The sequence below is a fragment of the Danio aesculapii genome, chromosome 21 (genome assembly GCF_903798145.1).
Source record: "Danio aesculapii chromosome 21, fDanAes4.1, whole genome shotgun sequence".
Classification (NCBI taxonomy): domain Eukaryota; kingdom Metazoa; phylum Chordata; class Actinopteri; order Cypriniformes; family Danionidae; genus Danio; species Danio aesculapii.
In genome coordinates this window covers 3,270,782-3,289,442 of record NC_079455.1, presented here as the reverse complement: position 1 = coordinate 3,289,442, position 18,661 = coordinate 3,270,782, and the positions used below count along the sequence as shown (strand labels likewise).

The 18,661-nt window shown below is 40.5% G+C and overlaps 1 protein-coding gene across 2 annotated transcripts in view; it reads right to left on the bottom strand.

Annotated features, from left to right (window-relative positions):
* Positions 1-946: 946 nt before the first annotated feature.
* The window catches only part of jakmip2 (janus kinase and microtubule interacting protein 2), a 62,572-nt gene continuing 44,857 nt past the window's right edge, over positions 947-18,661 (bottom strand). For both annotated transcript variants that reach the window (XM_056446624.1, XM_056446625.1), the window contains 4 exons: positions 13,475-13,678; positions 7,868-7,933; positions 6,984-7,057; positions 947-4,915 (listed from right to left, as the gene is read on the bottom strand). In XM_056446624.1, the coding sequence (XP_056302599.1) occupies positions 7,007-7,057; positions 7,868-7,933; positions 13,475-13,678 (321 nt within the window). In that variant the 3' untranslated portion in view covers positions 947-4,915; positions 6,984-7,006. The remainder of the gene's footprint in view (positions 4,916-6,983; positions 7,058-7,867; positions 7,934-13,474; positions 13,679-18,661) is intronic.

The window sequence follows — 18,661 nt, the reverse complement described above, 5'->3', positions numbered from 1 at the left end:
AGAGCTATCAGTGCATTAGGGCGGAGCTATCAGTGCTTTAGGGCGGTGCTATCAGTGATTTAGGGCAGAGCTATCAGTGCATTAGGGCGGAGCTATCAGTGCTTTAGGGCGGGGCTATCAGTGATTTAGGGCAGAGCTATCAGTGCATTAGGGCGGAGCTATCAGTTCTTTAGGGCGGAGCTATCAGTGATTTAGGGCAGAGCTATCCGTGCTTTAGGGCGGAGCTATCAGTGATTTAGGGCGGAGCTATCAGTGCTTTAGGGCAGGGCTATCAGTGATTTAGGGCAGAGCTATCAGTGCATTAGGGCGGAGCTATCAGTGCATTAGGGCGGAGCTATCAGTGCTTTAGGGCGGGGCTATCAGAGATTTAGGGCAGAGCTATCAGTGCATTAGGGCGGAGCTATCAGTGTTTTAGGGCGGGGCTGTGAGTGCTTTAGTACAAAGCTATCAGTCCTTTAGGGCAGAGCTATCAGTGTTTTAAAGCAGGGCTATCATTGCTTTAGGGTGGATTTATCAGTGCTTTAGGGTGGGGCTATTGGTAATTTAGGGCGGAGTTATCAGTCATTTAAGGCGGAGCAATCAGTGCTTTAGTACAAGGCTATCAGTGCTTTAGGATGGGACTATCAGTGCTTTAGGGCGGGACTATCAGTGTTTTAAAGCAGGGCTATTAGTAATTTAGGGCGGAGTTATCAGTCATTTAAGGCGGAGCAATCAGTGCTTTACGCTGGAGCTATCAGTGCTTAAGGATGGTGGTAGGGCAGATCTATCAGTGCTTTAGGACAGGACTATCTGTGCTTTAGGATGGGGCTATCAGCAGTTTTTGTACGTCACGATAGGGGAAAAGGACAATCTTCTATTTCATGCTGACTTTAAGTAATTACTCACAGTCGTAGTATCAACTTTACCATATCACATAGTGTTTATTTATCTAAAAAATACAGTTTTTCATCTTGAAAAGCGGCCGTTCTTGGACATACAGTACAAGGATTCCCCTGACAGCAACAAGATGTGTTCACTTTTTTTTCCTGCACAGAAAAGGGCAGCACAAAGGGGGTCCAAACATGTCAAACAAGAGCAATGTTCATACTTTTTTATTATTTGAATTCCTCACTAACATTCACGACTGTTGACCCAAACTATCCTACATTTGATCACTGTATAACCACAACTCTACTCATCTCTCTCGCCTTGAACTTTACATTTTAATCATGCAGCAGTTTGATTAACATAAACATATGCAATAAAGTCTAATTATAAATTGTATATATGGAGGCACTAGATTAAAATGTTTGTGGTTTAAAAAAACATCATATTCTACCGTGATTCAAAATCTTGTGTGTTTTAGACATGTGCGAAGGAGAAAAAGCACAGGCGATCATAATTCTGAGGAGGTATTTAGACTTTAATGAAATGAAGCCAAACCTGGTATAATACAGAATGCCCCAAAAACATATTTACAAGCCAGAGACACAGCCAGTTAAAGGGAGTTAGAAAGATCATTCAGTACAAACCAGTTAGTGAAAGTCCTGCTGGTCACTCTACAGCTGTTTCCTTTGAAAGAGTAGAAAAGGATTAGGCTCTGGGGAAAGAGATGATTAAATACAGGGCACAGTCGAGAAACAATTTCACCTTGCAGCCGTCACCACAATACACATCGCAATTTACAGTCGTGAATAAAGTCTAAACTGCAAAGTGACTCTACTGCTCAAGCTGCAGGAGGAGAAGTGTATTCACATGGGGAGGAACTAGAGACACATGTACATATCAACAAACATTTATATTACACAGCAGTCAGAAGGAGGAGGAACTGTTGATCATTGTGGGATATTATTGGACAATAGGCCTCATTCTTCCACCACAAGCAGAATCTGAATGTAGAGCACAAGCAGAATTCTTATGTATTGGTCTGACGGGATCTCCAGGCCTGACGGGAGCACATTTAGCTTAGCTTAGCATAAATCATTGAATCGGATTAGACCGTTAGCATCTCACTCAAAAATGACCAAAAGGTTTGGATAATTTCCATATTTAAAGCTTGATTCTTCAGGAAAATGAAACGTTGGTATTTTCTAGCCTGATATGATCTCATTCTGGCATAATAATCAAGGAATTTTGATTAATGATCCTGCTGCAGCCATTGTATAGCAGCAAAGTTCCGTAACTAACAACTTTTCATTTTTGTCCTTAGTATACGATGTAACTACAGAAAAGTCAAGCTTTAAATAGGAAATTTAACAAAACTCCTTAGCCATTTTTGAGTGAGATGCTAATGGTCTAATCCGATTCTATTATTTATGCTAAGCTAAGCTAAAAGTGCTCCCGCCTGACACTTAGATCGGCTGAATGGATTCAAAAATGGTTTAGATTAGTTTTATTTTCAAAATAAAGTGTTCCTATAAATATATTTCATTCACACACGATGCAAAAGCTTTTCAAATAATATTTCTTGAGCTTTGGTGTTGCCACAATGACAATCATGATGTAAAATTATGATGACAGTAAGCATCATTTGATAATACCAACGTATAGATGTAGTACGTCCAATTTACATCCACACTACTCATATTTATATTAACAGAATGTACATTTCTAATGGTCATTAAGTAAATTCAGATGGAGTGCCTATGCGATTTCGGACGCACCTTATGAAAGATGTTTTCAGATCCCCCCAAAATGATGTAGTCAATTAATTAAAATGGCCAAACACCAAGAATAGTGTTGTTTTTAGTTGAAAACGATGTTGTATAGAGGCGACACGGTGGCTCAGTGGTTAGCACCGTCGCCTCACAGCAAGAAGGTCGCTGGTTCGAGCCTCGGCTGGGTCAGTTGGCATTTCTGTCTGGAGTTTGCATGTTCTCCCTGTGTTTCCTCCGGGTGCTCCACTTTCCCTCACAGTCCAAACATATGCACTATAGGAAAGTTTAATAAACTTGGCTGTAGTGTATGTTAGTTAATGAGTGTGTATGGGTGTGTTCCAGTACTGGGTTGCAGCTGGAAGGGCATCTGCTGCGTAAAACATGTGCTGAAATAGTTGACGGTTCATTCCGTGGTGGCGACCCCTGATGAATAAAGGGACTAAGCCAAAGGAAAATGAATGATGTTGCATAAACTCCGCCTCTTTAGTAAACTTGAACTCCACCCCTTTTTCTTTACGTTCAACTAAAAGCTCATTTAATTGAGAGCCACGCCCACCTCTCAAAGGCCAATCAACCAAGTCTCCGCCTACATTTATTTTCATATTATTACTTACATTCAGATGTATGTCACAATACAGGTCTGTCACTTCACTTTACTTTTAAAAATGACCTTATTACTTATAAATACTTACTTTGAGGCAATAACATTTACATAAAAACGTTTTAAAGAGACAGTCCACCCAAAAAAATGAAAATTCTCTTATCATTTACTCCTACCTTAATTAGTTTTTTGTTTAGAAAAGATTTACGTGTAACCATTGACTTCCACAGTATCTGTTTTTCAACCCAGGCTTATTCTGAAAATGTACCGCTGTAGACATTTATGGAGAGTGCCAAATACATCCCAGGAGCTACGTTTTTTTGCCGTTTTTACGCTTTTTCAGATCTCAAATTTCTCTCGCGAGTGCCATTTGTGCCTGCTGTTCTCACGTAAATCCACCAGAGGGTGGACTCACTGACTCACTGACTGACTGACAGATTGACTGACCCACACTCCTCCTCCCTAAACCCAACAAATAATGTTTTCAAAAGCATCGATTGACCAGCGTCCATCCACTTCCTTAAACCCAACCAACAGTGTTTTCAAAAGCAATGCAGAAAAAGAAAAGCCGCCTGATTTTTACCACATTCTCACCTGGTTTTTTACTTGTTTATTTATTTTTCGGCTTCTGTTTTTGTCTTACACGCTTTCTGGAACCGTTCTTTGCCGGACTCGAACCCTATCATCTTAGCCAACTCTTCTCTGCGTCTCAAGTCCACAGACATATGTGTCAAGCTACTGGACAAACTGCTAAGGAAAGGAACGGCGTCATACCACCCCCGTAGCATTTGTTTTGAAGACGAAATGCAGCCATATGTACCTCTAGCTACATAATTCGCCATCTCCAGAAATGTATATAGGGCTACATTTTCACAATGTGCCTATGTCGCTGTATTTCCTTCAATGGAAGTCAATGGTTACAGGTTTTCAACTTTCATCAGAATATCTTGTTTTGTGTTTAAGAGAATAAATAAGAAACTCATTAAGCTTTGTAACCACCTGAGGGTGCCCAAATAGGGAGTACGCTTTCATTTTTGGGTAAAATATGCCTCAAGGAATGATTTACATGACACATTTGTTTGTGATAGAAGAATGAGGCCCAATATAAGAAGTAAAAGCCACCAGGCAGTCGTGTACTCAACTTTCAAGGGGTGAACAGAAACGGCCAGTGTGGATGGTTTGTAGTGGACGGTCTTGCTTTCTCTCTCAGTCTGTCTCTTTGTCCTTTTTTTTGTTCAGGCAGTGAGGAAGACACCTCTCCTAAGGGGTCCTGCGACAGTCACCGCACCAACAGGCCCTGAGTCAGCAGCCATAAATCCTGTCCAGCAGTTCGTTTTTAATTTCCCAAAGTGATTGTTGGAGGAGAAACAGAAAGACAGAGCGAGAAAGAAAGAGGTTTGCGGGTTGGCAGATGCAGTAAAGACGGGGTAAAAGCAGGTCTCTGCATGGCAGAGATAATCCACAATCTGGGTTGATGACGGTGTCAGACTTTGTATTGATCTGTAAGTGTGATTCCAAACATCCCGGTTTAATCCAAAGGTCCAGTCCAGAGCAGGTGATCCCAAATAAAGTTGTCCCACTTCCACACAAGCAAAACAAAAGATCCACTAATACACCTTGAGTCTTTACAACCGGACAACTCAAGTTTGCATGCGACAGCTCCAGGTTGCTTCAAATCCTGTGTGTATGTGTGTGTGTGTGTGTGTGTGTGGAGACAAAAACATGAGAGAAAATGTTGAGAGTTTAGCAAAAACGTTACATTTCTAATTCTGAAGCAGACACAAATATGCAGATAAGAAACCATTAGAAATGTTCTGATAGCCTTTTCCCCTTCCCGATACCGATTCCAATATCTAAGCTCAGTGTATCGGCCGATACAGAGTATTGAACCGATACTAGTGATGGGAAGTTCAGATCATTTTACTGACTCTGACCTTTGAGTCTCGTTTAGCGAGGTAAACGAATCTTTTTTCGAGTCAATTCATTCATTTCGTTCAATTTGCCAAAATATTATTAAAATGTTAGGACTTGGCGGTAGTGCTGTCGCCTCACAGCAAGAAGGTCGCCGGTTCGAGCCTCGACTGGGTCACTTAGCATTTCTATGTGGAGTTTGCATGTTCCCCCCATGTTTGCGTGGGTTCCTCTGGGTGCTCCGGTTTCCCCCACAGTCCAAACACATGCGCTATGAGTGAATTGGATAAGCTAAGTTGTCTGTAGTGTATGTGTGTGAATAGGAGTGTATGGATGTTTCCTAGTGATGGGTTGCAGCTGGAAGGGCATCCGCTGAGTAAAATATATGCTAGATAAGTTGGCGGTTCATTCCGCTGTGGCGACCCCTGATTAATAAATGGACTGACCCGAAAATAAAATGAATGAATGAATAAATGTTACGACATGCTTCCAAACTAATCTACAACTTATAAGCAAATAAGCTTAAGCCCTTGTCAGATCACATGATTTTGGCACGATTTCCTTGACGTAGGGTGTCGTGGGGAGTCGTAAATGACAAACGAGTGTCATGACACAAGATTCGATCGTTTCTACTTGTGTAATGTGGCATAGTTTAAGACACTATCGCAGAAAGTCTAGCATGTTTTATTTTTTCCCCGATCTTCACGACGAGTTCCGTCACATGGCTGACAGTGGACAATAGGAGCACATCATTTATCAGTTATATCTGCGGCTGCTGTTAATCTGTGGGTCAGGTAATTAAATAATAGGCTGCATATTTACTTATGGGTGGGTATAAGATCAGTCATTAGTTCTGAAACTTTAACTACTTTCTCTAACAAATTACTACTCATCTTCATACTGAACAGAATGTACATTTCCAATGGTCATTAAGTAAATTGAGATGTAGTATCTATGCGATTTCAGATGCACCTTCTGAAAGATGTTTTCAGATCCCCCGAAATTATGTTGTCATTTAATTAAAATGCCCAAACTGCAAGAATAGTGTTGTTTTTAGTTGAAAATGATGTTGCATAAACTCTGCCTCTTTAGTCTGCCTCTTTAATGCTGCACTTTTTTCTTTACGATCAACCGAAAGCTCATTTAATTGAGAGCCATGGCCACCTCTGAAAAGTTAATCAACCGAGTCTCCACCTACTTTTATTTTCCTATCATCACTTACTTTCAGATGTACGTCACAGTACAGGTCTGTCACTATACTTCAGCTTCAGCACAATTTACTTTTGTAAAATGACTATTTTACTTATAAAAACTAACTTTGAGGCATAAACATTCACATAAAAACATTTTAAAGCAACACTCCACCCCAAAAAATGACAATTCTGTCATCATTTACTCCTACCTTTATGAGCTTCTTTGTTTGGAAGAGATTTTACGAAAAACCTGTACCCATTAACTTCCACAGTATCTGTTTTTCCTACAGCTTAAGTCAATGGTTACAGGTTTTCAGCTTTTTTATAAAGTGTTCTAAGCTATTTTATTTGACAGACTGGCACAAATATGCAAACACAATGAGTTTTTGAGTTTTTTCCGAGGTAATCTTGAAACACTTGAGTGCTGCAAATACATTGTAAAAGCATGTCTTGCTTATTATGCATTAATAAAATATGAATTAATAAAATATAAACAAATACATACAGTGAATAAGAGTGTTTTGGTAGCATAAACGCATGATTATAAAGGTGTCATGACAGTCTTACGAACAAGTGAAGTGTTGCCAAATATTTTTACCAGAACAGAAAGAACGAAAGCAAGAAGAAACGGTCCTCACTCACCTCTGCAGGAGATGTCACAGACATCAAGGCCAAAGAATAAAGGCAAGAGAGAAGAATAAAAAGAGAAATAGAAACTGAAAGAAAGAAAGAAAGAAAGAAAGAAAGAAAGAAAGAAAGAAAGAAAGAAAGAAAGAAAGAAAGAAAGAAAGAAAGAAAGAAAGAAAGAAAGAAAGACACAGAGAGAGAGAGAGAAAGAGAGAAAGAAAGAAAGAAAGAAAGAAAGAAAGAAAGAAAGAAAGAAAGAAAGAAGAAAGAAAGAAAGAAAAAAAAGAAAGAAAGAAAGAAGAAAGAGAAAGAAAAAAGAAAGAAAGAAAGAAAGAAAGAAAGAAAAAGAAAGAAAGAAAGAAAGAAAGAGAAAGAAAGAAAGAGAAAGAAAGAAAGAAACAAAGAAAGAAAGAAAGAAAGAAAAAGGAAGAAAGAAAGAAAGAAAGAAAGAAAGAGAAAGAAAAAAGAAAGAAAGAAAGAGAAAGAAAAAAGAAAGAAAGAAAGAAAGAAAGAAAGAAAGAAAGAAAGAAAAAGAAAGAAAGAAAGAGAGAGAAAGAAAGAAAGAGAAAGAAAGAAAGAAACAAAGAAAGAAAGAGAAAGAAAGAAAGAAAGAAAGAGAGAGAAAGAAAAGAAAGAAAGAGAAAGAAAAAAGAAAGAAAGAAAGAAAAGAAAGAAAGAAAGAAAGAGAAAGAAAGAAAAAAGAAAGAAAGAAAAAGAAAGAAAGAAAGTAAGGAAGAAAGAGAGAGAAAAAAGAAAGAAAGAAAGAAAGAAAGAAAGAAAGAAAGAAAGACATGTATTATTTAGGGTTTCAGGATAAAGGAAAATACACAATATCAGAACAGACGTGATCATTCCAGCAGAAGATCCTCTCTAAAATAAAGCATCCTCATGTGTCTTACCTTCTCCTCTAGATCTTTAATCTGTCTCCTCTGAATGTCAGTCTTATCCTCCAGGTCTCTGATCCTCTGCATCCACAAAAACCCACATCAGACACCGCCAGTCCAATTTAAACATCCTCTACTACTCATTTAGGAAATCTCAGAGATAAACAAGTTCTATATCGGAACTGTAGATATGATTTCTGGGACTTTGAGCAAGTGCTGCATTCTCAAGTCTGCATATGAAGCTAATGGTCTAATTCCATTCAATGATTTATGCTAAGCTAAGCTTAAAGTGCTCCCACTAGACTCTGAGATCAGCTGAATGGATTCAGAAATGTTAAAGCTCAGCTGTTAACTCTAGGGAACTTGTAAAAGGAGCCTATTACAAACAAAATGTGGAGTGTTTGCTTGAACATAAACAGTATAATCATTTGAAAATGAAATTGGGGATAAAAAAGCTCATGGGATTTACAGAAAGAATTTGTTATGTGCTGATAATCTGCTTCCCTCTTCTGAATGTTATTACTATCGCATCAGATCAACATACAGCAATATCACACAAAACCAACAAATACAAACGTCCTTATGAGTGGTTATAATGCAGATTATCTTCTGTGTTTGTATTATATTTCACTTTTCATTCACACTATATTTTAAATTCTGCTTTTAACAAATGATTTATAAACCATTAACTAAGACTTAATAAGCTCAATACCCTGCTATTTGGCTGCTTATTAATAGTTAGTAGGGTATTAGTTGGGTTTAGGATTAGGGATGTACAGTAAAATGAGATCATACTTTATAAGTGCTAATAAACAGTTCATGTCTTAATAAAAGGCAGGTAATAATTCAGTAGTAAATGGTGTGAATTTGACCACTTTTCACTTACAATACATGTGGGACTGACTAAAGATGTGTATTAAATATTGTATTAATATTTCCACCAAGGTAATTATAGTTAACGCAAACCAATGAAAAAACGAAAACTAAAATTTAAAATCAAGTTTTGTTCAATGAGTTTAAAAAAACTAGAACTGTATTGTGTGCAGACAAAACTAACTGAAACTGTATTGTGTGCAGACAAAACTAACTGAAACTGTATTGTGTGCAGACAAAACTAACTGAAACTGTATTGTGTGCAGACAAAACTAACTGAAACTGTATTGTGTGCAGACAAAACTAACTGAAACTGTATTGTGTGCAGACAAAACTAACTGAAACTGTATTGTGTACAGACAAAACTAACTGAAACTGTATTGTGTACAGACAAAACTAACTGAAACTGTATTGTGTGCAGACAAAACTAACTGAAACTGTATTGTGTACAGACAAAACTAACTGAAACTGTATTGTGTACAGACAAAACAAACTGAAACTGTATTGTGTGCAGACAAAACTAACTGAAACTGTATTGTGTGCAGACAAAACTAACTGAAACTGTATTGTGTACAGACAAAACTAACTGAAACTGTATTGTGTGCAGACAAAACAAACTGAAACTGTATTGTGTGCAGACAAAACTAACTGAAACTGTATTGTGTGCAGACAAAACTAACTGAAACTGTATTGTGTGCAGACAAAACTAACTGAAACTGTATTGTGTGCAGACAAAACTAACTGAAACTGTATTGTGTGCAGACAAAACTAACTGAAACTGTATTGTGTACAGACAAAACTAACTGAAACTGTATTGTGTACAGACAAAACTAACTGAAACTGTATTGTGTGCAGACAAAACAAACTGAAACTGTATTGTGTGCAGACAAAACTAACTGAAACTGTATTGTGTGCAGACAAAACTAACTGAAACTGTATTGTGTACAGACAAAACTAACTGAAACTGTATTGTGTGCAGACAAAACAAACTGAAACTGTATTGTGTGCAGACAAAACTAACTGAAACTGTATTGTGTGCAGACAAAACTAACTGAAACTGTATTGTGTGCAGACAAAACTAACTGAAACTGTATTGTGTGCAGACAAAACTAACTGAAACTGTATTGTGTGCAGACAAAACTAACTGAAACTGTATTGTGTACAGACAAAACTAACTGAAACTGTATTGTGTACGTACAAAACTAACTGAAACTGTATTGTGTACGTACAAAACTAACTGAAACTGTATTGTGTGCAGACAAAACTAACTGAAACTGTATTGTGTACGTACAAAACTAACTGAAACTGTATTGTGTACAGACAAAACTAACTGAAACTGTATTGTGTACGTACAAAACTAACTGAAACTGTATTGTGTACAGACAAAACTAACTGAAACTGTATTGTGTACGTACAAAACTAACTGAAACTGTATTGTGTACGTACAAAACTAACTGAAACTGTATTGTGTACAGACAAAACTAACTGAAACTGTATTGTGTACGTACAAAACTAACTGAAACTGTATTGTGTGCAGACAAAACTAACTGAAACTGTATTGTGTACGTACAAAACTAACTGAAACTGTATTGTGTGCAGACAAAACTAACTGAAACTGTATTGTGTGCAGACAAAACTAACTGAAACTGTATTGTGTACAGACAAAACTAACTGAAACTGTATTGTGTACAGACAAAACTAACTGAAACTGTATTGTGTACAGACAAAACTAACTGAAACTGTATTGTGTGCAGACAAAACTAACTGAAACTGTATTGTGTGCAGACAAAACTAACTGAAACTGTATTGTGTACAGACAAAACTAACTGAAACTGTATTGTGTACAGACAAAACTAACTGAAACTGTATTGTGTACGTACAAAACTAACTGAAACTGTATTGTGTGCAGACAAAACTAACTGAAACTGTATTGTGTACAGACAAAACTAACTGAAACTGTATTGTGTACAGACAAAACTAACTGAAACTGTATTGTGTACGTACAAAACTAACTGAAACTGTATTGTGTGCAGACAAAACTAACTGAAACTGTATTGTGTGCAGACAAAACTAACTGAAACTGTATTGTGTGCAGACAAAACTAACTGAAACTGTATTGTGTACAGACAAAACTAACTGAAACTGTATTGTGTACGTACAAAACTAACTGAAACTGTATTGTGTACAGACAAAACTAACTGAAACTGTATTGTGTACAGACAAAACTAACTGAAACTGTATTGTGTGCAGACAAAACTAACTGAAACTGTATTGTGTACGTACAAAACTAACTGAAACTGTATTGTGTGCAGACAAAACTAACTGAAACTGTATTGTGTGCAGACAAAACTAACTGAAACTGTATTGTGTACGTACAAAACTAACTGAAACTGTATTGTGTACAGACAAAACTAACTGAAACTGTATTGTGTACGTACAAAACTAACTGAAACTGTATTGTGTACAGACAAAACTAACTGAAACTGTATTGTGTACGTACAAAACTAACTGAAACTGTATTGTGTACGTACAAAACTAACTGAAACTGTATTGTGTACAGACAAAACTAACTGAAACTGTATTGTGTACGTACAAAACTAACTGAAACTGTATTGTGTGCAGACAAAACTAACTGAAACTGTATTGTGTACGTACAAAACTAACTGAAACTGTATTGTGTGCAGACAAAACTAACTGAAACTGTATTGTGTGCAGACAAAACTAACTGAAACTGTATTGTGTACAGACAAAACTAACTGAAACTGTATTGTGTACAGACAAAACTAACTGAAACTGTATTGTGTACAGACAAAACTAACTGAAACTGTATTGTGTGCAGACAAAACTAACTGAAACTGTATTGTGTGCAGACAAAACTAACTGAAACTGTATTGTGTACAGACAAAACTAACTGAAACTGTATTGTGTACAGACAAAACTAACTGAAACTGTATTGTGTACGTACAAAACTAACTGAAACTGTATTGTGTGCAGACAAAACTAACTGAAACTGTATTGTGTACAGACAAAACTAACTGAAACTGTATTGTGTACAGACAAAACTAACTGAAACTGTATTGTGTACGTACAAAACTAACTGAAACTGTATTGTGTGCAGACAAAACTAACTGAAACTGTATTGTGTGCAGACAAAACTAACTGAAACTGTATTGTGTGCAGACAAAACTAACTGAAACTGTATTGTGTACGTACAAAACTAACTGAAACTGTATTGTGTACGTACAAAACTAACTGAAACTGTATTGTGTACAGACAAAACTAACTGAAACTGTATTGTGTACAGACAAAACTAACTGAAACTGTATTGTGTGCAGACAAAACTAACTGAAACTGTATTGTGTACGTACAAAACTAACTGAAACTGTATTGTGTGCAGACAAAACTAACTGAAACTGTATTGTGTGCAGACAAAACTAACTGAAACTGTATTGTGTACAGACAAAACTAACTGAAACTGAGTTTTTAATACAATATTTATTTTGATGATTTTGAATCTTGTACCTAACAAATATCCTTATTTTAAAAAAACTAACACTTAAACTAATACAAACTAAACTAAAACTAAACAATTTCAAAATATAAAAACTAGTGAATCTGCCTCTAAAAATTAATTAAAACGAACTGAATTTGAAAACAAAAAGTCAAAACTAAATAAAAACTAAAACTAATGACAAATCCAAAACTGTTACAACCTTGGTTTCCTTATGTACGCACATGAAAAAATACTACATTAATGTATGATAAAAACTAGTGTTTTTAACCATGCTAATGCTGCTTTAGTAAAAAGTATTATCGTTCATCAAGGGCGTAGCGGACATTTTAAAAGTGGGGGGGACGACTGTATGAGATCATATGTTCATATAATTATTAATCACCTGTTTCTAAATGGTATGTCTCTAAAAGTGAGGGGGACGGATCCCCCCGTCCTCCGATTGCTACGCCCCTGTACTTCATATATGTTAGTCCTTGCCACACTTTATTAATGATTGCTACAACACAATATAGTATTACCTATAGTGACCTGTAAAAATTACTATAATATAATTTAGTTTTTACTACAGTAAACTGTGGTTTATTATATAGTTGTAGATAACATAGTACTGTGGTCAAACACAGTTTGAGAATAACAGTGTGTGAATATAAGCAGCTTCTAATGGTAAAATGTATTAATTTTATTGTTTGTATTCAGACTTGATAAACATTCTCCATTTGTACAAGTCATTAGAGGGGAAAAGCCCCACCCACTAGTGACCATCTCTTCCTCATTAGCATAGGATATTAGTGGTGTATTTGAATCTGCCACTATGCTGACACACAGGCATCTGTAGCCCCGCCCTCTTTTGAACAGAGCACAATCTCATATGAATTTAAAGCGTTGGTATGAAACTTTGCATACATACTGTAGTGCAGGGGTCACCAATCTCAGTCCTGGAGAGCTGGTATCCCTACAAGCCTTAGCTCCAACTTGCCTCAACATACCTGACTGGGTGTTTCAAGTAAGACCTTGGTTAAGTCATTCAGGTGTGTTTGATTAGGGTTGGAGCTAAAATCTGCAGGACACCGGCCCTCCAGGAACAAGTTTGGTGACTCCTGCGCTAGGGACATCAGAGACTTACTTTATATCTGTAATGGGTCTCTTAATAGGTCTCTTTTAATGTTTATCAATGATAATTATAAGCACAAAAGCCCTGATTATAGCTCTTCTGTGACTGAGTTTGTGTGTGTCACCTGATGGGCCTGATGGAGCAGCTCCATGCGCTCCTGCAGCACCTGACAGTCGTACTCTCGGCTCTTGCGCAGCATCTGTCTGCGCAGTTTCTCCACAGCCGTGCGTAACTCGTCCTTCTGCAGCTCGTCCAGAGGCTCGCCGTATTTGATCACTTTATCCTGCTGTAATGCGTTGTACAGAGTGGCCTCCAGCTCCTGGATTTGCTGGTACACACACAAATAGTTGCAGATAAGGTTCTCTGGAATATTTCAGTCTTCTGCTTTAAAGTCACCATGAAACACGAGTTAAGGTTGTGCTTTTTTCAACACAGGCTCATTCTGAAAACGTAGTCCAGCGGATGTTTCTGGAGACCGCGAAATACATCCCGGAAGGTGCGTATGGCTGCATTTAGTTTTTTAAGCGAACGCTGCGGGGCGGTGTGATGCCGTTTCTTTTAGCGCTTACCGGCTGACTGCTTACCTTCGCGTGGAGAGCTTTCCCACCGCAACTAGTTTGTCCAGTTAGCTCGTCGTGTACGTCGGCGGACTTGAGATGCAGAGAGGACTTGACCATGATGATGGTGACTGGGTTTGAGTCCAGGGTAGAGCGGTTCCAAAAATCAGGTGAGACAGAATCCAAAAAATAAAATGAATGAGTGAATAACAGGGTGAGAATGCGGTGAAATCCAAAAACGTGGTAAAAATCAGACGAGGGCTTTTCTTTTTCTGGATGGCTTTTGTAAACCGTCGGTTGGGTTTAGGGAAGTAAGTGGGGGGGCGGGTCAATCTATAAAATTGGTTGGGTTCAGGGAAGGAGGAGGGGGGGTCAGTCGATTGGCCGGTCGCCGAGGCAATCGTTCAGTCAGTCAGACGGACTACTGTCCGACAGCGGACTCTGGTGAGTTTGCGCAAAAACATCGCGGGCGCAAACGGCGCTCGCAAGAGACATTCAAGATACGGAAAAGCACACAGAGCGGCCTCTCGTGGATTCGTGAAAACTAAAACTGCAGCTATACGTACCTCCAGGGACGTATTTTGCGGTCTCCAGAAGGTCCACGGGACTACGTTTTCAGAATGAGCCTGTGCTGGCTTTTTTCCTCTTTAAAATATGTTAAAAATAAAAAAGCTAGCAATTTATAATTTAATAAGTACACTAAATGAAAACCCTATAGTTTCTCTCAAAGAATCTTGGGAAAATGACCTTGGTGTTGATATTACAGAAGAATAATGGGAGGATATTTTAAAGATGGTCCACTCCTCTTCTATATGCGCCAGACATGGCCTAATGCAATGTAAGGTGCTCCATAGAGCTCATTTAACCAATGCCAAATTTTTCCCTGATATGACGCCTGTCATCGTTGTAAGCAATCTCCTGCTAACCATCTCCATATGTTCTGGAGTTGCCCTCAATTGAAAAATTTCTGGTCCAGTGTTTTTGACACACTTAATAAATCTATTAACATAAATCTAGACTCTAACCCCTTGACAGCCCTTTCTGGTATTTCAGAGAGAGTTGACTTGACTGCTGCATCTCGCCAGGTTATTGCTTCTACTCTTTAGCTAGACCAGCTATTCTTATCAAATGGGAACAGGTGATTCCTCCATCACATGTGTTATGAAGCGGACAGGAGACAGAGGTAAGGAAACGTTAGGGTGTTTATTAAATGACAACAAGGAGCACATGAAGGATAGCCAGGAGGATCAGGAATGATGTTGGGGTCTTTTCCTCCGTGGCTGGGTAACAGGAATACACGAGGATGGACAGCACACACCAGATACAGCTGACAGAGGATGACACAGACTTGGAAGGACTGGAAGACAGGACGATTCGGGTGGACCAGGAAGACTAGGAGGAATACAAAGAGAACAGGTAAGTAAAGCGTTTGTTTTAGCTGAGGATGACTACGCTGAGTGGTCGCTCAGTTGTCCGCTTTCGTCGAGACGAGCCCGGACAATGAGCGACTGGAGTGCTGTGCTTTTATCTGGTGCTCGTGAATGTGATGCAGCTGTGTGCTCATTAGAAGTCAGGTGATGGTGATCTTCGTGAGTGGGGATCGTGAGAGCCTGACCAATCCGTGACAGTACCCCCCTCCCCAGGGCCCGCTCCTGAGGGCCGACACCTCCGACGCCGTGGTGGTCTCCCTCTGCCTCTAGGCGCTGGGAACTCAGGGTGGCTCTCATGAAACTCCACCATGAGACTAGGATCGAGAATATCAGCTCTGGGAACCCATGTCCTTTCTTCGGGGCCGTACCCTTCCCAGTCCACCAGGTACTCCAACTGGCCACCACGACGTCGGGAACGCAAGATCTCCTTCACTGCGTAGACGGCTCCTTCTTCTAGGAGCAGTGGAGGAGGGGGTTCCTCTTCGTGGTCAGGCTCTGTGGAGGGAAGAACAGGATCGTGATAGGGTTTCAGGAGTGATACGTGGAATGTAGGGTGAATACGGTAGTGAGAGGGTAATTGTAGTTTGTAGGTGACGGGGTTAACCTGTTCCACGATGGTGAAGGGACCAACAAATCGGGGACTTAACTTGCGAGAGGGCAGTCGCATGCGTATGTCCCGGGTGGATAGCCACACCTTTTGTCCGGGTGTGTATCTGGGTTCTTCAGACCTTCTTCTATCGGCGGTTACCTTGCTTCGACGGACTGCCCTCTGCAGATGTTGATGAGCCTCGTCCCAGACTCTCTCGCTCTCCCGGAACCAGTGATCCACTGCGGGGACATCAGATGGTTCGCCATCCCAGGGAAAGAGCGGTGGTTGGAAGCCCAGGACGCACTGGAATGGCGTGAGTCCGGTGGAGGGGTTGCCGCAGTGAATTTTGGGCATATTCTGCCCAGCCCAAATACTGGCTCCAGGAGCTCTGGTGACCACTGCAGAAGGTCCTCAGGAACCGTCCCACCTCCTGAATCTTCCTCTCTGTCTGCCCGTTGGTTTGGGGATGATATCCAGAAGAGAGGCTGACGGCCACACCTAGGAGCTTGAAGAAGGCTTTCCATAGACGTGAGATGAACTGTGGACCTCTGTCCGACACAATATCTTCTGGAATACCAAATGACCTGAAGACTTGATTAAAGATATTGTCGGCTGTTTCAAAGGCTGTGGGAAGACCTTTCAGAGGGATTAGTTTGACAAACTTTGAGAATCTATCTACGATGACTAGAATACAGGTATTACCTTCTGACGAGGGGAGGTCAGTGATAAAGTCCACTCCTAGGTGTGACCAGGGACGGTTCGGAATCGGCAAGGGATGGAGCTTTCCAGCGGGTAGATGACGTGGGCTCTTGGATTGGGCACAGTCCTTACAGCCCTGAACATATTGCCTCACATCCCTTGCCATGTTTGGCCACCAGAATCGTTGGGATACTAGCGAGAGAGTATTGTTGATCCCTGGATGTCCAGTGCCTAGCGAGGTATGTAAGGAGTGGATCAGATCTACCCGGTGTTCAGGTGGTATGAACTGCCGATGAGGAGGGCATCCCGGCGGAGCAGGGGCTTCCGGAGTGGCAACGACTGGAGGAGCGTTCCAGGTGATCGGACAAATGGAGATGTGTTCGGGAAGAATCTTCGTTGGGAGTTCTTCATGATCGTGATGCTCGTGTAAACGAGAGAGAGCGTCTGCTCTTAGATTCTTGGGTCCTGGACGATAGGAAATGGAGAAATCAAAACGTGAGAAGAAAAGTGACCATCTGGCTTGACGTGGACATAGTCTCTTGGCCTCTTTGATATATTGGAGGTTTTTGTGATCTGTGATCACCTGGAACGGATGTTTGGCTCCCTCCAACCAGTGACGCCACTCCTCCAAGGCTAGCTTGATTGCTAGAAGCTCCCTGTCTCCTATGCTGTAATTCTGCTCCGCCGGGCTCAACTTCCGAGAGAAATAGGCACAGGGATGCAGTCGGGGCGGTGTATCATGATGTTGGGATAATACTGCCCCGACGCCGGTGGTGGATGCGTCCACTTCCACCACGAAAGGAAGATTTGGGTCAGGATGAGTCAGGAGTGGGGCCCTTGTGAACTCCTTCTTAAGAAGGCGGAAGGCTGCGGCTGCTTCTTTGGTCCACTCCAGTCCTTTGGGTTTACCCTTGAGGAGATTAGTGAGAGGTGATGTAATCCTGCTGTAGTCCTTGATAAACCGTCTATAAAAGTTAGCAAACCCAAGAAACCTCTGGAGCTCCTTAATGGAAGTGGGTTCTGACCAGGATAGAACAGCCTCAATTTTCTTCCCATCCATACGTATACCGGTTTGGTCAATGATGTATCCCAAGAAATGAATCGACTTCTGGTGGAATGAGCATTTCTCCGCTTTGAGGTAGAGGTGATGTTCTCTCAATGTGTGTAGGACCTCCGCAACGTGTTGGCGATGTTCGGCCTCACTCCGGGAGTAAATGAGGATGTCATCTATGTACACTATTACAAAGTGGTGAAGAAACTCCCGGAGGACTTCATGAATGAAGTTTTGGAATACGGAGGGGGCGTTGACCAGACCGTAAGGCATGACCTCATATTCATAGTGGCCAGTAGGGGTCACGAATGCTGTCTTCCATTGGTCCCCCTCACGTATTCTTATCAGATTATACGCGCTGCGGAGGTCCAATTTAGTGAAGACTTTAGCTTCTCGGAGCTGTTCCAAAGCGGCTGGTACCAGAGGAAGGGGATATCGGTATTTTACTGTACCGTTATTTAGGACCCTGTAGTCGATGCATGGACGCAGCCCTCCGTCCTTCTTGGCCACAAAGAAGAAGCTTGAGGCGGCTGGTGATTTTGAGTGACGTATGTACCCCTGACTCAGAGCCTCCCTTATGTAATCTTCCATTGCCTGATTCTCTGGAAGCGAGAGCGGGTAGATCCTACCTCTTGGCAACTGGGCATCTGGAACTAGGTCGATCGCGCAGTCCCATGGCCGATGCGGCGGTAGCTGGGAAGCTCTCTTGGGGCAGAAGACATCATGAAAGGAGCTGTACTCCTTAGGAATGTGGATAGACTGCTTCTCAGGAGGACTCTCGACCGATGTTGTAAACAAAGAAATGGGGTTCCGACCTTGAAGAGGGAGATTTGGAAAACAGGTAGGTGTACATCCAGATCCCCATTTCTTTATCTCTCCTGTGCCCCAAGAGATGATGGGATCGTGCTTCACCAGCCACGGGCGCCCTAGAATGATGTCCATATTTGCACCCTCCAGAACCAGAAATTGAATCCTCTCTTGATGT